At 38.0% G+C, this 20970-nt stretch overlaps 1 protein-coding gene across 2 annotated transcripts in view; it reads right to left on the bottom strand.

The window, feature by feature from the left end:
• Window positions 1-1897: 1897 nt before the first annotated feature.
• PIK3R1 (phosphoinositide-3-kinase regulatory subunit 1) overlaps window positions 1898-20970 on the bottom strand; it is a 57244-nt gene continuing 38171 nt past the window's right edge. The window contains exons 7-16 of one of the 2 annotated variants that reach the window (XM_072358924.1): window positions 20791-20870; window positions 11219-11321; window positions 10430-10528; window positions 10126-10306; window positions 9539-9664; window positions 8376-8518; window positions 7931-8107; window positions 7756-7824; window positions 6064-6234; window positions 1898-5666 (exon numbers count right to left, since the gene is read on the bottom strand). In XM_072358924.1, coding sequence (XP_072215025.1) covers window positions 5477-5666; window positions 6064-6234; window positions 7756-7824; window positions 7931-8107; window positions 8376-8518; window positions 9539-9664; window positions 10126-10306; window positions 10430-10528; window positions 11219-11321; window positions 20791-20870 — 1339 coding nt within the window. In that variant the 3' untranslated portion in view covers window positions 1898-5476. Of the gene's footprint in view, window positions 5667-6063; window positions 6235-7755; window positions 7825-7930; window positions 8108-8375; window positions 8519-9538; window positions 9665-10125; window positions 10307-10429; window positions 10529-11218; window positions 11322-12655; window positions 13334-20790; window positions 20871-20970 lie in introns of those variants that run through there. The other variant, XM_072358925.1, reaches the window with a different exon arrangement.

Here is a 20970-nt window from a genome sequence, read left to right as displayed (position 1 = left end):
TATTCCCAAGCTTTTTAAAAAATTACGCCAACTTGTAGCTGCATAGATGGATAGACAGATAAATTTAAGCAGTTTTTCCACATTCCTTGATAAAAAGTGACCATCAGGACTTAGGAAGAAGGCAGAGAGAAGTGGGAGCGTGTTTGTCTGCAGACAACAAAAATAGAACAATATTTTTGGAAACTATTTTTTTTTTCAGTCTGCCAAGTGCGATTTTCTATACAGCATGTGACACAGGCCAGAAAGCCACTGGGCTGTAGATTTCTGCAGATTACGATCAACCAATCATAATGTCTCTGAGGAGCTGATGATGGGAGATGTGTGATTCACGACCGTAGCCTTATTTTTAGATGTGGATCTCTCTAGGTTGCAGAAGAGCTTGTGTTGCTTAATATATGCTTTGTGAGCAGGAAAGAAGATAAACGTGGTGTGTATTTAAAAGAATCAGCTTACTAATTGACAAAAACTGCGATGCATGTGTTCATCAGAGATCCAACCCCACTTCCTATTAAGTGCACTGAAAACACAGTATGGCCTTTAATCTCTGTTCCTTGTAAGAAACTGTGAGGGCTGGTGATTACGTTGTGAAAACTACTAATTTCCACCTGTGGTACCTGAGTACATCAAGTATTACAGTGACTACAGCGAGCAACATGTGGGCAGATTTTGGAATGGAAAACCTGGGAACAGGAATCTCTTTATTCTCCTAGAGGGACTGGCTCGCTTCCCCAGGGGACTTCTAAAGGCAAGATGTGGGTGTGCTTCAACAACTCTAACACCATACTTCACCCTTCTCCCTTTTCTTGACTGTCACCTTAGACTTCACAGCCAGGGGAAGGAACAAAGTGGTGAGTTACCTCTAGCTAATGGGTTGTTGGACTAACTTGATGGATATCAATAACCACACTCATTCGAATTTCAGAAGAAACAGAACTTCACTTGCAGTGCAAAAGGCAGATGTGCTGCTCCTGCAAGAGTATGAAGCCAGCAGAACTATCATTTTGGCACAAGGCTATTTTGGAGCTAGTCAGCTGCTTCGTTCAGTTCTGGTAAACAGACACCTCAGTCTGTACTGAAGCCTCAACAACTGAAATGCTTTTTCAAAACAACTTTTATTCTGCTTGAAGACTTATTACAATTTTTAAAGCAACTTAAAAACAAGACACAGCTCCATCAATCTATAGCTTGAACAGAATTTCAAGGAGGCATGTTTTCACTGTTGCCTTGTGAAGGCAATTTACAACCCACTTTACCCTCCACCTCCTTGAAGACCATTTTAAAACAAAGTAATCTTAAATGTTTTAAAGACATTTAACAGAACAGAGCTTTATTTCTGAAAACAGGAGTAAAAAATAAAAATAAAAATAGCAGCATCTTGGGCAGCTAATGCAGTCTCATTAGGACAAGCACAATGTAACGTTACCGACCCCCCCCCAACTCCGGTCCAGTTCAGCCTTCCGCTCAGCAAATACAACACGATTCCACACAACATGTTGCATTTTGGAACTGCGTCCTATGGGAGGCGTTGTGTTTTTGAGCTGCCCATTTCTAAAAGTGACCCTGAAAAAAGAAATACTACCAGGATTCACTTTCCCAACTTAATACCATGCATAGCAAAAGCACTGTGTGAAAATCGGCGTAAGTTTTCCCCATTAGAAGCATCTGCATGTTTTCCCAAGCATTATTATTTCATTGCCAATTACAAGACAAAGCTATTTCTTTACTACAGAACAGTTGACACCAAATAGAAAAAAATCTGAAGATTTGGTTTTACAGATTGTGTGACAAGATTTTAATTATTATTATTATTATTTAAGATAACTGAACTATACAGACAAGCTTTTTTTTTTTGCTTTTTTTTTTCTTTTTCTTTTTTCCTTTTTTTTTTTTATTTTTTAGAAAAACAAAAACAAAAAAAAAAAACAACCCCCAACAACACAGAAACTGCATTTGGAAACATGCTGCACCCACGAAGGCCTAGTGCGTTTGTGTCTTACACAAAAGTAATGATATCACTTACTGAATTCAGCAAAATGATCACATTTGGTGAAAATGCACCTATACTGAGATCTATTCATATATAAACACAGCAAGTGTGTGCGCATATATGCACGAGATGCACACATGCAATATCCCCAAACAGAAACTCCTAATTTTGCTTGCTTTGTGGGTGTTGGTTCTCCATGTTTTGCCTCATACCTTTCAAAACCCTTGCACAACCGCTGCTGCAGCGCAGCGTTAACTCCAGGATTTACAATGAAAGTAAGAATTCCCCAAACAACAGGAAAAGAAAAAAGGAACCCAAACAATTCCCACCTTTCAATCATATCAGGTGGAAAAAATACACGTCAATAGAAACACAGAAGCAACGTGTTTCTTCAGTTATATCCACATGCTTTTTTTTTTTTGTTTGATTTTTGTTTTTTCCTTTTTTTTTGTTTTGTTTTGTTTATTAGTCCGAGATCAAATCAAGACTGGAGTGAACAGTATGGTACATTAAGGACAAACTCTGCAGTGAATAGGGCCTTTGGCAGGATGCAGCTCCGTGCTTTAAGGAGGGAGGGAAATACAGAGGCCACACAATACCTAGGTACCAAAGAAACCCACTCACGCCCAACTTTGAGAGCGCAAGTGATCCTTGTGAATTGCACAGACCCTGTGTAGGCAGAACTTCCCTTAACGAAGCCCTAAGCATTTATCCCCACAACATAGTGCTTATTTCTCATTGTTGCTTGTGCAATAAGAGCAAGTGCCAAATTTGCACGCACACTATTTTTTTCTCTGCTAGAACCACAGATGAAGTGAAGTAGTACAGCACGACAGGAACAAATGACATCCCTTACTGGGCTGGGCATGCTAAGGATATGGCCCACTGACACAGCAGAGGTTTACTTAAAATGAGGAAAATTAGATCCGAATGCCTTAACTACCATGAAATTTCTAGAGAAATACAAAGTGAAACATCCATTCAGATTACATATATTTTGCTTATAGAGAAAAAAAAAATACAGTTTTACTCATAAAATATTTAACATTCAAAAATTAATATATGTCTGAAGAATACCTTGGATTGCTACAAGTGTTAAGTTGTATATTGAGCTAATTTGTAACTTCAAGCCCAGCAGTATGACCATCATGCTAGAGCAATTGTTGGTGTTTTTTTTTGTAGTAAAAAACAGTTACTAGAATACCAGATTTAAATGGTTCTATTCTGAGAGGCCTGAAAAGAGAGTGGAATGCAGAAGGGAAGGCATGAAGACTAAAAATTCTATTCAGGAAAAATTAAAAAAAATAAAAAATAATAAAAAAAATCGTCATAATTTTGCAAGTGGTAACAATGCTGACACGTCGATGTTGGTTGAAAATTGTTTCCTGATATAGATTCTAGCAAGAAAATACATCTATAGGAAAGCAAAGACAACCTACCAAAAAAAGCACAAAATCCAAATAAAAATAAAAGATTTACAGACTCATAAATGAAGGGATAATGTAAAAAACAGAAGACAATGTAAAAACTGCTGGAGACCTGCAAATTTCTTATTATTTCCAATAGCCTAAGAAGCACTGCACACTCGGAATCAAACCACATGTATCTCTAAAGCAGAGCTATTATGAGACAACTTGATGGCAAAACATGGCCACTGCAAACCATCCTCAGTGAATGGCCCCAGAATTACTAAGTTTACTTCAGTGGAATTTACTTACTTGTTTCTTTCTTTTAACTGAACCACAACTCTGAAAAATCCCTGGAGCTTGAAATTATGAAAGTGTTCACTTTGATATTCTCTCAGTCTACAAAGTTACGAAAAACAAATCCAAAGTGTTAATTAGGAAAGCCTTATCATTTTCAAGACACAGGTTTTCCAGATGTAATTCTCTCTATGTTGCATCCAATTGTTCTACCCAAAGACGGGAACTTCTTTTTTCAGAATACTAATACGAAAAACAAACTTCGGCAACAGTTTAGAGAAACTTCCTTCATATGAAATGAAAATACCTTGACATGCTAACAAAAATTCTGCCACAGTAGATCAAGATGTCCTTTATTTACTACCAAGTGTGATTTCATTCTGAAATCCAACCTATCTAAAACAGCAGCCAAATCTTCCTGTTTTTTCTGCAGTCATTATCAGAGAAGGATATGCAATTTTTTAATCTCCTAAATACAAAGACAATCATGACAGAAGTTCAAAATGCTTCAAAAAGCAAACGTAGCGTGGTACCGTATTCTAAAGATATCTCTGAAACAATATTGTTGGAGTCCATGATATTCCGTAAGGTTCATATATTTTTTATTGAATAAAGCAGCTTTGAAGCTTATCAGGCACTGCCCAACAAAATATTTAGTAAAAAAAAAACAAAACAAACAAAAAACAAAAAAACAAAACCAACAAAAAAAAAACCACAACAAAATGAAACAACAACAACAAAAAAAAACTTTTAAAACTTGGAGCTAGTAGCTCAATATTCTGTACAAGGAAAACTAAAATATTTCATAGTTTTAATTATGAAGCCAACTCTTGGTGGCTTCCTGTACATTAAAAGAAAAATAAAAAAAAATCATCAGGCAAAAAAGAAAAAAGTAAAAAGATGGCGAGGAAAGAAAAAAGAAAAACAAGCTTAACCTGTAGACATGCTCCAGAGAAGACTACAGCCTAAAGAAAATTCAGTATTGCATAGCATGGTCTAAGAATTCAGCTTTCAGCAAACAGAAAGGGGAGAAGAGAAGCAGTTTGGTATTGATAGTTTCCATCAATGATAGCTAGCCATCCAATATTATGTACACTATTATAGACTGTATGCCATTGAAAGTCCTGTCTTCTTAAAACAGGATTTTTACATGTCTAAGCAAAACACTTTCTGGCACTTTACTATCATGATTTCTCCTAACAGCGTACTGTAACTGAAGTCCTTTAAAGTGTCCCTTATAAATGAAAGTGCCATTCTGCTACATGTCATTCACCAGAAACCAAAAAATCCACAATGCTGTGTCTGGATCCACCAAGTGCAGCAACAACAAATCCAAGCCAGGTCGTGACCAAGAAATTCCCATAACTGAATGAAAAGACCTCTTAAATCTCGTGTCTGCAGAATCCAATGTTCTAGCTGGTAAAGCTTCAGAAGTGGTCGTAAACAAGCACCATGGTTAAAGGCCTCTATGTCCCTGCAGGGAGATCAGGTTAGGATTTCTCACTCTTGTGTTTTCCGTTTCTCAATTGGGAAGGAAAAAAAAATAAAAAATAAAAAAACAAAAACAAGCACTTCAGATTAGAAACATACGTTCACAGCTTAGTACTGTGATCTCTCCCACTGCAGTTGTGAAGGAAAGCTCTAGTTCCATCTGAAGACAGACAGCTTTGACACTGCAGCTCAAATTCTTGAGTAAGGCTGAAAGGAGCCTTCTCTCTCCGGAGGCCTCAATGTTGTCAAATCTCTTCCTTAGAAAAAAACCAAACAACCCAGAGTATTAAGATCTTCATCGCCTCTGCTGTGCATATACCGGGTAGGCTAGTGTGACATTGAGAGAGTCATTGTGCTGCACGAGTGATGTGTGTTGATAATGTAGCACCAGTTCTTTGAGAGAGTTGTACAAGTTATATGGCTCTGCAAATCCATACCCAGTAGGTGTTTTGTTTATCACACAGTGCTTCACTTCTCCATCCACCCTGAAGAGGAAAAGAAACAACCAGTTTTTAGTTTCTCAATGCAGTAAAACTAAGCTAAAAAGTCAGGTGTTGACAAGAAGCCTTAAAATGATCATCACTACATAGCACTCATCTTCTGTGGTAGGATAATAGTAAAAGATTAGGTTCAACCCAAATTCCAAGGTTCTGTGCTACTTCAGGGAGACAGAAGATAGGCAGGATTTAGTAGTTGCAGACAAATGAGTAATTCTGTGCCCTATGTTCCTTTCTTCATGGCCTCAAGACTTGCTGACCTGCTCCTAAGCCTAATCCAATGGAAACCACGCATATGCAAATATATATCCTGCCCCTTCCTCAAGGCTCAGCATTTGAGCTGCCTCAAAGGTTGTTCACATCATTCACAGGTTAGAGTACATACACAACAGAGCAGGCATAGCAGCCTTGTTTGCTGCTCTCTCGAACAAGGAATGTTCCATCTCGCTTCCCCCGCAGGAGATTTTCAGCTTGGCTTCTATTGATATTTCCCACATTCCATGTTCTCTCATCATGATGTGGCAAGTCTTCATCATCGTCCACCATAGAGTATTGGCTGTCAAAATATAACAAAATTCGTTTGTGAAACAGGTTGCAGAAATACTTGCAATGTGCTGCAGCAATAAGGTAGTCCTCCTTTCATATTACTTGGGAAAACACTAAGTTAATGGTCAGTAGGTTGCCTCCCAGACAGAACTAGGGGTGTAAATCATGTAAAACATTTCACTTGCTGAGTAAAAATAAAACTTGTGGTCCTTGTTTCTTTTAAAAATACTCATATGGATCTGAAGAAAAACATAAGAAGGATGCTGTTTTATCTTTCTGAGTATGCTGCGAACGCTTCAGTACCTCTACCACTGCCCCATGTTCTGGTAAACAGCAAGCCCAGTGAAATCAATACCCACTGAGTCAGCTTTATTTCCAAAGATCAGAACACCTGGTCAGCAGTGTAAAATCATGCAATGTATTGATTACATTTGCTGCTTGTGAAAGCTACAAGCAGTAGTGCAGGTAAATAAACTATTCATATGAAAGACTGCTTCATGGAAAGGGTTAAATAGTAGAGGGCTCTCTTTTTCTATAACCAGACTATGAAGAAAACATGTAGTAATGTATAACAGGACCTTCTCTACCAAAACAGTCACCCTTACAAAACCGATTCAGACTTCTAAAGAATTCTCCAAGCCAAACCCATCATGAAAGAAGGTGCCTCTGATTCAGCTATGTGGATACCACCAATTGGATCTTCTACAGTCCAAGAGCTGCCTATTTGCCAGCAGCCTGCAGCGGTGGGTGCTGCCTCTCCCACTCTGTTTACAATCAGTCTTTCTCAAGAATCTCCAAGTAGTCCACGAAGATCAGCAATCTCACAAGAATATAATTATTTGAGAAAGAAGGATTTGTTTCAGATGACTCTCCGTACAGCCTTCATATTCCTTCATCGAGAAAGACATTCTAATGCATCCAGTGGTGGCTCTATGTTCAGCACCTAGAAAGACTCCTGCTTTTACTGCTGCTTATTACACTCATTTTCTCTGCTTTGCAGCTCCAGAAAAAAAGTCAAGTCCTAAAGCTTTAATTTCTCAGCAGAAATCTAAGTACTTAACAGATCCACTGACAAGGACAGCCTCAGAGACAAAGGAAATGAAGATTTTCTTTAAACAATTTCACTTACTATACTGATATTAACCTAACATAGGATAACACCATAGTATCAACAACTGCAATTTGGAAACAGTCTGCCTGCACCTAAAAGACCTTCTGAACAATCTGTCCATCCACATGACATCTCTCCAAGATACTAACACCTTATAATCTTCATTCATATGAATAAAGACACAGGTTAAGTTCTTGTGCTTTGCTATGGTAACCTGATTACACACTCCCCTGAATAATGGCCAAGTAGAGTCTGACAGAGAGTCCTTTTGAACACTTGCGTTAGGTCTGCTGTCATGCGTTAACTGTGAACACTGTTACAAGATTCCTTTTTTGTGGTCCTGGAATCAAATATATTCAACCTAATTTCTGTGCAAGATGATTTGAAACACCAGGAATATTTAAATCTCAGAATACTCACTCTTCTGTATTTTCATTTCCAAGCCATTCATTTAGCTTCTTTTGCCGAACACCTTTTTGAGTCAGCCACCTAGACAACAATTGCAAATAAAATTAATTATTAGTTACAGAAGCTGGAATCTAGTAAAAATAAAAAAAATCAAAGAAAGAATTTGTTAATTCATAATAATACTTACATCAAGTACTGGTCTCTGGTCTTCCTCAGCTGTATGAGGTCTGGCTTAATGCTGTTCATTCGTTTGTCTATCTCTCTATATTCAGCTGCTTGCTTCTTCAAGTCCTCTTCTAATCTACGCCTGCTGTCCACAATTTCACTTATTCGAGACTTCAGTTTTTCATAGTTGTGCATAATCCTGAATAGAATAATGTGGTAGGTTATTTTCTCGTTGTGTTTTATTTTGACCTTTTCACCTGCTGTTTTCTCATCATGACAACTAACAGAACAGATCATTTCTTTAAATATAGCTTCACTCTTTGCAGTTTCACATCTACCCTATTTGAAGTCTTCTTTCCTTTCAACTGAACTACTTCGACTTTGGGATGTTTTAGGCAGAGCTATACTTGACTCCACTTCTTTCTATAAAAATAAAAAAAAATTAGAATGCAAATGCAAATACTGACCTTTGTATTTCTTTTTCATTTCCTTCTCGTTTAAATTTTTCAATGTATTCCTTACTGTATCTCTCTTGCGTCTGGCACTGCTCTTCAAATATTTTTATTGTTTCATTAAATGCTTCAATAGCTGTTCTTTTCATTTGAATTTCCTGAAAATAAAATAGTTGTTTCAATTATAGTGGTTATCAAACAGAGGGATAATTTATTGGCCTGTATCATGGAAACACTTGAGCATGTTTTAACAATGACTTCAATATCCAATTACCAGAATGCATTCTGTCTGCAGTACAAAACAGAGAAATCAGACCTGTGTAAAAGGCTATCATGATGAAGCTTTCCAAGAAAGGGAAGCTGCTAGACAGTGTTAGATGCAACCCCTGCTTCGTATAAATAAGTTCTATTTCTGAGGATTAAAGCTCTGTGGTAATCCATTTTTCCCTCTGTATCAAGCCGAAGTCCTTAGAAGTACAGCTGACTTTCTGAAATAAAACATTAAAAGCCAGTGGAACAGATAGGTCTCCAGAAGTCATCTAGTCCATCCTCCTGCCTCTACATAGCTAGTCAGTAGCTAAGTCTTTGAAGTAATGAAATGAAAAGTTGCCTGCACACCTCCATCTTTCTTCTATTACTTTCAGTCTTATTTTCTGCTAACTTTAAGGAGCAGTCTGAATTCCAGTGGTGTAAAACAGTGCTAGTTCACCAGTGCTTCAAGACTTGGCTAATAATTGATTAAAATGAAAGGACAGAGGCAGCTTTTCATTCAGTCATTGTATCTACATGCCATCCCTCCAGCCTGCTTAGGTGAAAGTAGATCTTTTCAAAACCGGTGTTAAAACAGAATGCTTCCTTATACATCTGTCCTGAAAACCTTAACTTGGACAGAAGAGGACAGTATACAAAAGTGTTGGTAAGACAAAGTAACTTTGTGGTTACTTTTTTGGATGCATGTGTTAGTCTTGAGCACGGTGTTAGGTTGCAGGCGGTGACTGTTCAAACACGAGTATGCAATTCCACTGCACTAAGCTAGCACATCAAGTTATGTTATTTTCCTGCTTTTGGACAACAGTAAAGGCAGTGGTAGGGAGGAGAAAGGAAGAAGATGGCAGTATGAATTTACAGTAACATTCTTCTCAACACGCATTAGTCTTTTGGTTTCAAATCTGTCCTACCTGAGATGTTCTTGTGTAGTCTTCGTAGAGTCTGTCATATTCTCGGCTTTTTTCTTGGAACTGGGTATTATACTCATGTAATTTCTTACCCACCGCTTCAATGCTATCCTCTTTTACAACTTGATCCTGGGAGTAAAGAAAAGATATTTCATAAATCAACAATACACTGCACGGATTTTCAGAACTGCTTAAAGATATCCAAATATTTACATGGTGTGACACCTCTTCTATCAATATAGAGGTAAGATGTACTATATGCACAATCTGCAAATGCAAATGAAATTAATGACAAAAAAAAATAGTTTTGCATGACAAGTGTGCAGTTTATACTATAAATGATATATTTCATCTGCAATGAGTGGGCTATTTATTAACAAAAGTTTATCTCTTACTAATGTATCTGCAGTACTAAACGTTTTAATTATTTATAAGCAGTTTCTGGAGTTAGTTTTAAACAAAATTAGCCACTTTCATACTCACTTTTTTTCAAATATTAACAGAGCTGAAATTCTTGTAACAAACGATTCCCCAGCCCACAATAATTTCTCTGTATTTAAGTGGAATGCAAAGGAAACAGACCAAATTACCTGCTGGTACTTAGAGACTGGATACAGTAATTTTACATCCAGTTTGGGATTGTACTGAGCTAGAGATTCATTCCGGTAGTGGTTTATTAGCTCAACCACAGAGTTGAAAGTCAGTGGGTCAGAAAAGCCGTATTTCCCATCTCGGTGAAATATTTTGATTAATTTGTTATTTCCTCCTTTCCTGCAAATAAAGTTAGTTAAAAAGTCAGGAATAGTTGGAGTACTATTTCCCGAAGAACACTATTTTCAATGCAGTACTGCATTTTGCAGTCAGGTTATTACAGATCTAGCGTAACTATCTTACCTTAGAGTAAGTGTGTAGTCCCCATGCATTTTGGTTGAAGCATCTCGTACCAAAAAGGTACCATCAGCAGTGTCTCGAAGTTTCTCATTCACTTCTTCTCTAAAATGAAAGCAAAAGTAACTAATCATTTCAGTTACTTCTCACTCCTTTACCATCTCTCTGTGCTCTAAATTCTTGCTTTAAAATAACTTTTTAATAAGCCTCCTTGATCTCCATATAAAGACAGACTGTTATTTAATAGCTTATTTACCAGTACTCGAGAACAACTGGGATACAAAAACGGTATATTCTATGCCCTCTCACTGCTGAAACAAAATGATATTCTTGCAGAGTTCTGCTTGTTCATACAAGCCTGCGCAATTGGAGCAGCCAGTGCTGGTCTAATGTACCTATATATAGTACAGTTAAAAATGTTGCTAATACATAGCACTTGTTAGTCTGGCTTGTTAACTATTGTGCCTACAGTTGAGGTTCTGGATGAAAAACAAGAAAAAAAAAAAAATACTTATTTCTCAGTGTTGTCTTTTCATGCTAGTATTTCACACAGCTATCTTAAAACAACAGAACAATCACCAAATCATTTCATGTATTGCATTCTAATGGGCTGCCAGTAACTTTTTAGCCATGTCTGGAATAAAACCAACTGTGATACGATTGTGTTGGAAAATATCCTAAAAATAGCTCTTATTACTGTAATTTTTCTGCACCTAAGCATAGTACATACACAAAGAATAACACAGCAAGAATATGAAGTCAAACATGAGAACTCCATGTCTTGAACTGATTTACCTTGATATATCTCCCCAGTACCATTCAGCATCTTGCAATGACATGTTGTTATTCATGCCGTTGTTAGTTACAGTATTAGGTTTCGGTGGCTTGGGAGGCAGCGCTACAAATAAAGGGGGAAAAAGTTCATTATAGCTCATTGAAAACATGACCACATATCCCTTGAAATTACAGATTATTACATGAATGAGAAACAGTTATGAGATGGAGCTTTCCACCTCCAGCAGTATTCAAAAGTAGCCAAAGGAATAAAGATATTTTTCTGAAAACAATAAAAGAAGATATATGTACTATTAAAAAAAAAAAAAAGTACGTTAGTCTTGCAACAGTGTATTTTCAGCAAAATATAACACCTATCTCTTCCTACTCTGATAAAAGCATTTGAAAAACAACAAAAAAAAAAGATTCTGAAGTTTGCTTTTACCTTTTTCCACTATCTCTGGTAACTATAAATAATAAAATACGCAGAAATTAATCTTCTTTTCTCCTATACAGTGATCTTACAGTAATGCTGTTTTCTCACCTAGAAGCTGAGCAATAAAAGATGCAAACCCACAGCAGGACTGTACGTTTTAATGTTATGATCTGGATTTCCATGATCCTCCGCATTCTGTGCAATGATTTGCCAAAAATCACTTTAAGAAACCCATCTGCGACCCAAATATCACTTGTGTTAATCTTAGAATCTTCAGAATAAACTGTCTTTCAAATGCCAGGACTGATTAAAAACCACATCCCCTTTCCTCAATGTCAAAGATGCATACGTATACCAGTGGGTGCCAGAGGAAGACACTGCAGCACTCCTGACTTACTAGCAAGGGGGACTATATTGGGGTCAGGAATAAAAAATCATCCCAGCTCTTTTAGTTTCTTACTAAGTACAACACTCCTTATGAACATCCCTGTATGTATATTATACTGGCTACAAAAGATGATGCAATGAAAATAAAGAGAGCACAGTATTTTACATGATATAAAAAGATGATGTGATATCAAGAATTCAATTAATAATAATTAACTGATTTTAAAATTAGTTCTTCCTAAACAATCCAAACCAACAGTTTGTAATCATTGCTTCAGAAAATAAGAGTGTTATTACAGCATCTCTCTTCAGCCACAGCGTTGAACAAAAATAGCAAAGAATAATTATAAAATAAGTGAAATTTTTAACGACAGACAGGAAAAAAAATTCAAAACAGAAACAGATCAATTCAGAAAAAAAAAAATCAATTAAGTAAGCAGGCAGGTATTTCTACAGGTTATGATTCTACTTACTATAACCATGCAATAAAACACAACTTAATTCTTATTAAGGAAAAAAAAGTACTTGTATCAATGACGATGTAAATAAATCCTACATATCCACTACAAATTTTTCAGCAGCTACCATACAGATGAAAAGGAATTAAGCCTTCCATAATAAGACTGCAGTTTTACCTGGTGGATCCATTTCTATGTAAAACATCAAGTCTGTGCCACAGTTTATATCTGCCTTAGGATATTCTATATCCAGTTCTTCCATATTCCAAACAGTATTGTACATTTGTATGAGTTTCACAGAGTAAGCTCAGATACAAGGAAAGAGTCAGGCTCTCTTTGTAATGGTGTCTTGGAATTCATTTTAAAACCTATAAGGGGCTGCACTGTAACCTATTACATCATAATCCTCAGCCAATCATGTCAAAATAATGTCACCAGACCACTCCTGTTTCATCATTTTGTCCTACATTAATCTTAAAACAATTTCAGTTTCAGAAAGAACCGGCATTTAGCAGAACCGCAATATAAACCTGATATCACGAGCAAAAAGACGTGAGCAGGCTCTCCTTGCACACCCTTCTTTCCATTTCATTTTCCTGACTTTGCAGCATGGTACAGTCCAAGGCTGGCAGGATGACAAAAGGCTGATATGCTGCAGCACGTAGCTCTCACACACGCGCACACAACACATGCACGCTCACACACAGCGCAGCTCCCTTTATGGATAGGTAGGTCACTTCTCAGATCCATTTTCCTACTCAGATGCCTGGAGTTTATCGCTAAAAAGGCTTTGGAGGGTTTCTGTACATGCTAATGATGGGAAGGGAATAAGAGCATGACTCTGCATGCATGTCTGTGTGTGTCTGCATCCATTATACACCCATTACACACACATGTACTTAGGCATGTATGTGTCCACATAACGAAATACGGATTAGGTTTTCAAACTGCACAGATTTCTGTATTTTAATGGGCACACAGATCTGATGCTCCTAGAATTACTATATAAAGTGGATGCACTGCAATAGATGACTCCCCCCGGTAACACTTCATAATAAAATACAATTCCAATCGATCTGGACTAACTCATTCTGAAACCTAAACATCAAATACTGTAGCCTTACACTCACCAGGTTCCCCTACACTATGGAAGAAAGTAAAAAGACTGAGTTAAGATCTTGAAAAATCATTCTGCTGAATATGAAGAGCCAGTCTGTCAGGATACAGCAGGATTTAGTTTACCTTTTCACACCGCGTCTTTCCCCTTTTCTCATTTAGGTATTTACCAAGTTAACTGTTTTTACAAGCAAGAGTCCTTTTCAACGTCTTCTTCCAAACCTGACTTCATGCCTCCCATGTACCCCTGGTGCTTAGAAATATTCTTTCCAACCCCCCACCACGGACTGCTGTTCTGTCAGACCTCTTTGGGAAATGCACACAGAACAGACTATTGATTCCAAAGCAGAGTGCTGTTGAAAGCAATCCGAATGCTTCACCCTCACTATCCTCTATGGCAGCAGAAAACCAGATACCAAAAATAACCACAACAAAGGGTAACTGTAGCAACTATCTGTGCCTCATCATAAGGAATCCTGCTGCAGCTGAAACATGCTCTATCATCTCACAAATACTCATTAAAAAATTAAGACAATTTCTACCCTTCCCAAGGATTTCACACGTATCTCCCCCCCCTCCCTCTGCTCCCCTCACCAGCCCACCGCCTTCACGCAAGCATTAACACATCAGAACATGTCTGCAGTACTAACAGTTACAAAAAATGCACGCTGGTTTGCTTTATATGTTAACGAGCTTAAATTTGTTGTGAAGCAGACTCCCCTCCCTGCTTAGGTAGACATGCTCCAAAGATTCCTTCCATTTTCAAAGCGAAACAGGATACTTGAACTCATCCCATGCACAAGTCCCGACACCACGCTCCAACGTTTGCCCACCTGCTACCTAAACATTGAGTTGCCAAGGTAATTATTTAAATGAGGTTACAAAGAGCGCCCGCAAAGACTACATCGCTGCACTTAGGTCAAATGTGGGCTCAGCAACCTTTTTTGTTCTGGTGAATGAAGTCTTTCAAGAGAATTTACTTCTCCCGTGGCTGACTTCGGTCTGCCGTGCTGCACAAGCAGGCTGCTGCTCAGCCCAGGGCAGGCTCGCTCGCGGGCAGGGAAAGACAGGAGGCAGACAGGCGTTTCCCTGCGTAACCTGCAGGTACCTGACCTTCACTCCCATATTTTAAGACCACAAAATCCCCACTTGGAAATCAGTTACAGTAAAATAATTCCACAAGGCGATGAAAAAAAAAAACACAGAGAAATTCAGAATCACTTACTTTGTAAATTATGCATCACAACTGCTCGCCCTTGCAATAGAGTCTGAAAAGGTAATCCAACAACTTGAAAAATTGGCTTTCTCTCATGAAAATCTTTCTTAACAAAATAAAAAGGCAAAATAAAGAACTTCTTTGAGGAAACTTCTCTGAAGCAGAAGGTAATTCTGAAAAAGAAGTCTCTGCTTTCCAACCACTGTTCCACCAAAATTTCTGCAACGTGTAATGAGAAAATCCCAGCCTTCTGCCTCTTCTCAACTGCTTACAGCTCTGTGCTCTGCAGAAGGTATCCACTTACTCTGGTTCATCATTAAAAAGAGAACCTGACTTTAGTACTGTAAAAAAAAAAAAAAAAAGAAAAAAAAAAGAAAAAAAAAAACCACCACCCTCAGTAGCTTGCATGTCTCTCAGAGATAAAGATCTCAGTTTCATGATTAACTTGGGCAGGTTCAAATATTTGCTGAGCCAGGGATTTCAGGTGGGGGAGGGGAGCCAAATTCAAAGTAAAAGTTGTCATCAGCCAACAAGTGGTCAATGCAGGGCTAACTTTCTCATTTTAGCTAAGTAAGCGAGAAGACCATTGTAAGAGGCCCTAAATAGGCTCTGTAACTTGCTGCTGAGTGCAGTACTGGAGAAACACGCTAAGAACAAACTAACTACAGGAAGTGGCTCACTTTCTGCAGAAAAATAAAAGAATCAAAATCTTCCTTGAAAAGAGCTGCATCTCTCAGGCCAGCCCTGTGCTAGCAAAACAGCCTGCTTGCAACCACAGCATCCCCTACTTCTCTGTATCACAAATACAGGTGTTGCATGAAAACCCTCAGAATGAAGCTGCGAGGCATTTTACCCAGTTCTTGTGAAGTGGAAATAGCAGATAAAACACCTCTCTGTATCCATGTTGTTTGCCAGCATGCCAAGGTTACTCACTCCATGCAGGCAGGTGGGAAAAGGGACCGTCCAGAGAGGGAACAGTCCAGGTCAAATCTATCTTCCTTGTCTTACTGTTTGGTGGAGATCTGACTTCTTAAGGAACGGAACAGTAATTGAAGAACCTGCTCCATTTTATGCACCAAAGTTATCTTCTTTGCCAGCTACACCTTTACAAGGAAGTACATCCAAAATGAGAGGAGAAGCAGCAGACCACAGGGTGCAGTTCAGAGAAATGAGGAAGGGGATGAGGGTGACTATTCTGTTCCTGCTTTTTGGAAACAATTGAGAAGTTCTGGTAGCAGAATCCTGTGAGCTGAGCTTGTGCTCCTTCTGGCAAACAGCACTGAAACTGTAACCCCACACATACTCCCCCTTTCCAAATCCATCTGTGCTACAAAATACTGTACCTACCAAAGTTTGATGATACTTATTATACTATTACATCTCAAATATCTTCAGCACATTTTTAATGCTTTATAACTGATAGATTAACTTTACCTATAAAAATCAGCCAGCTTTCCAAATTTTAGCCTTTGCCTACATGAACAATTATTGGTTATACATGTAATTTAAAGCAGTGCCATCAAAAATGGACAGCATGTAGCAAATAAAGATGCTAATCTGTGCATGGCACTGCACAGCAGCAGCAGAGGAATCGTGTAGCTCCGGATGGTAACTTATTTGCCTCCTACTTACTGCTAAAAATTAGGAAAGAGCTTGGTAAAATTTTTTGTTTTATAGGGCCAAGATACAAGATACAGATGCATATTTTCAAAGAAGATGAGACAACCCAAAGTTGGTTCATTTTATTGCTTATCATTTTAAAAAGCACGGGTACACCTGCAGAGATGAAATATAAGACTCCATTCCTAAGTCCAGGCTTTTTTTTTTTTCTTTTTTCTTTTTTTTTTTTTTTTTTAATTCCTCTGCCTTGTACAAAAATGAACACCTCATCATCCTGCAGAAAGAACCACACATACTGCCCAAAGACTAGATTCTTACATGCAGGCTCCAGCATTTTTACACAACCATCCCTTCTTCACTTTTATTTAAATTGAAATTTCAATACAATGAGTGGTGCCCACTGAATCAATAGATCTGCATTTGCAGAAAGCAACGGCATACTTCTTTTTGCAGTCTTAAGCACAGTGCTCATCTATCAATAACCGACTTATTTCTATAAAGTGATGCATGAAGCAGAAAAAAACAACCGATCAAATTCAACAGGTTTGCATACACTTAAGTACAAATATAAATTAACACGCATCTGTACACGAATCTGTAAACAATTCTTACAATGCCACATACTTCAGTTTTACCAAATACATTCAACTTGGTATTTAGAAATAAAAAAGTATGCCCTACTGTCAAGATCTAATGCAAGAAATCAGCATTGCTAGGGCTGACATTATCAACACATTTTGCTCTTCACCACACCAGTTATGAAGCCAGACTTCCATTAGCTTAAAAGGGGAGCCCTCTGCTGGGTGAGAAGCCAATGCACAACAGCTGGTACAAAGTTCTCCCAGGGGAGGTACTGCCCCTGCTCACACACTAAACCACCTTCTGCACAGCCAACAGCCCTGCAAAACCTGTGATATGACAATGAAAAGTTCAGACAAGGGACAGCATTCATACCTTCCTCTCTGTGCCCTCAGACCCTACAGACAGGACTGTGAGCTGAACCTGACCAGCACAGGTCAGGCAAGGCACCTTTGAGACAGATTTCCAGAAAAAAGGAAGAGCCTTTATAACACCTCCCTTTTTCCCCCCCACCCCCCACACAGATTACCATCTGCTAATCTTGCTAATCTTTTGTACAGCTAAAAGCAAAATGCCTGCCCCTTGGTGATACTACCAGGATTCTCACTGAATCCCCAGCAGTTAGATGTAAGGCACTCTTGCTTATCTCACTTCTTCTTAACTATAACCTCACGAATAGTAAAACCCACTTCCCCATGCTTATTATACAACAGTAAAAGGGGACAGGCAGTCTCAAGGTGGGTACCACGCAGCAGCTCCTTCCAGCCCCTGCCCACAATGCCACCATTGGCTCTCCATGTTCCTCTTGCTGTCCGCATCTTCCTCCTTCCTCTTCACTTCCCTGCCCTAGGATACATCTTCTTCTTGTACACCCAGTGCCACTCTACACTCTTCCACTTCAGAAGGACCCTGATTGCTCCACATTCCCCACCCAGACCTATTCCTAACCTCCCACTACCCTTTGTTAAACAGAGAGTTGCTTGTCACATCAGCAACACTTCTGCATCTTCATATACTACAAACACAGGCACAACCTTCTGGAGGGCTAAATGTTACTGTAACAACAACAAAATACAGAGTTTGTTGCAGTTACAGGGAAAAAGAAATTCAGACCATGGTTATTGTTTGACTAAAAAATAATAATAATCCAATAATGGCCTAGCAGTAAATGCCTGCTTTTGTGCTGCGCTGTGCAGGCATCACTTCTGTTATAGGATGTCCAATATATGATAGCATTCCGATTAGCATACTTTCTACTGTGCTGCATCTAGACCCACAGTTAGTGGGTGAAGGGGCATCAAAAAGACCCACAGTTCTGTGAAGGTCTTTTCCCCACTCTGAGCAGTCAGATCTAGGCCAGCGTTTTCTCTATCTGTCTACTGCCTAAGATACCACTAGAATTGGGCGCACAGCTCATTTTAGATGACATGTTTTCACCAGAATAACAGAAAGAAAAAAGAAAGGAGAATGCTAACCCTTCAGCCTTTGAAAAAGAAAAGAAACTGGCAGCACTGGCTTACTCGTAATTGCATAGTTGTCATTGCACTATTTTCAACAAGATTCCTTCCATTTAAAACTTCTGAAATTTTAAAAGATCTATTATAGACGGTTATTTGTCACTCTTGTGACAAATAAATTCCCTTTGATAAACACCTTCCTTGATTACAGTGCCTCTAAACATTTTTATGGAAATTCAAGCCACTGCAATCAATTATCTTGAAGTTCTTAATTTGGAAAAATGCACCTTACAGAGTTCTATGAGAACTATAAAAACACAGCACTACAAATGGTCAGGAATGATTTTGGTGCTGAGCACAGGCTTGTGTCCAGATTCTGGAGACTCATTCAGCATTCAGTAAAGATTAAACTTCTAGAACGTTTTCAAGTGGTTTATGTGCCTAAGAACAGGGTAGCTAAAAGCAGACTGCAAAGTTCGAAAACTTATACCTAGGCTTTTTTCAGCATATTAATAGATGTGCAAATGTTCTACTAAAAATATTGCATTGTTCAGGATGAGCTGTCACACACAAAGAGATCTATTTTTGTCCTGTGAGAAGTCCCAGAAGGACCCTCAAAATAAACAACCGCATTACAAAACATTAATTAACTCAGAGGCAATATTCAAAACAAATATTTGTTTTTAATGACTAATGCTTAATTGTTAATACAGCATCAAACTCTGAATCTGATGAATACAGCCACACTTCTTCCAGCGCTCTGATGTTACTCTCAGGATGACTGTTTCCTCATTAGTAGTTCTAACATTAACACCTTTCACTTTTGTACATTCCTCATATGAAGCAACTGGGGACTATGTGCAAATAAGTGATCTGAAGTGCAACTTCTGTAACTCTCACTTTGCAACTTCACAAACAATACTGACTTTAACCCACACATCGCTGTCTCAAGCCACTTAAATCTATATATCCTAAAGTACTTGCAAACACATAATTCAAAAACTGCTATTATCAAATTCTGTCAGGCACAGAGGGATTCAATAATGCATTTTCCTTCTAATGCTTTAAATGTGTGGCAAAGAAAAACTCATTCTCTAATAATAAGCAGTTATTTACAGAATTTTTAATAAGGAAATACAAGTAGTCATTAGTAGTTCAAACTCTCCTGGTTTCAACGAAACATTAGCAACAGAAATGCAGAGTGGTTCTGGAAATGTCTGCTAAACTATTTCGAGGCAAGTGAAAAATACCAAGGAACTATAAATCAGCTGAAAATACACTTACACTAGCTGTAAGGGAAACATTCCAAATTAATAGAGCTGGCAAGGTTGGAAAAACCTTCCAATCAAAGCAGTAGGAACAAAAACCTTCGCTTTAGACATTTTAAATTAATCATTTTTTGATGGAGGGGATTACAGAATGTGCCTACACGTAATACTAGCAATAAGGTAGGTTTCTGCTGCTGTGTTCCAGCTCTTTAAAACTTGAAGCCCTATGAATCCTACTGACATCAACTTCACCTTGTACTGTAAATACTGCTATACCGTGCCCACTGCTCTATTCACTGTGACTCTATCCTTTGCTCAGGTACTCTTTGTTAATAGTCTGTAAAAGGAATTACTTCAATCTAACACATACAGTGTCCCTATGTTAATAATTTCCTTTGTACACAGTACGCAACTCTGCCTTGCTTTTACCAAGTATTTGATTTTAAAAGAGGGATTTCTGCATAAACAAGAAAGGTTTTTTAGTTTATCGACTAAACTAGATGCTAACTCACAGCACCAAAATGATTATCATCTAATTTTCTTGAAGGTGCTTTTAGTATTTTCTGCAGTTCATTGATAAATTAATCTTTTGAGTCTCTGGATTAAAAAACATATATAAGAAACAAAAGAGAAAGCCTTCACTTCTTCAGATGACCTCTGAGCTACTGCAGTTCTAAGAAAGCTATAGGAGTTGAGTGACAATTAAATAAAATCTCCAGAATTTACTCCTCCCACCTCTACAGCATGATGCACATTTTATTGGTTTACAGGTCTTGAAATTACAAAACTCGTGTTCTTTCCTTGATGAAAAAGGGATGAAAATCCTAAGGCTATAGAAACGATGGATACTAGGCTGATTTAACAAAAAAAGATCATCTCTTATAAAACAGATGTTACACGTCACTACGAAAAATATAAACACCGTAGTTCTATAACTATGCATTTTACACTGTTTGAACAGAAAGAAAAGCAACAAATATTTATTGTCCTCAAGTTGAATTCTACTATTAAAAAAAATGAGACTGCATAACTTATAAAATCAGAAATAACTTTTACCTGGTACAGGCTGTCTCTCATTCCATTCACTTGTAATTAAAATCTCTAGAATCTTTATGTGGTGTTCAGTATTATCAGAGCTGTAGGAGATGGATCAGACAGTAAGAAACAGGAAAAAATACAAACATTTTACCCTAGTATTATTCAAAAGAATTGGAAAAATTTACCAGAATACCCTCC

This window comes from Excalfactoria chinensis, chromosome Z (assembly GCF_039878825.1).
Source record: "Excalfactoria chinensis isolate bCotChi1 chromosome Z, bCotChi1.hap2, whole genome shotgun sequence".
Taxonomy (NCBI): domain Eukaryota; kingdom Metazoa; phylum Chordata; class Aves; order Galliformes; family Phasianidae; genus Excalfactoria; species Excalfactoria chinensis.
This window is presented reverse-complemented; position numbering and strand designations above follow the sequence as displayed.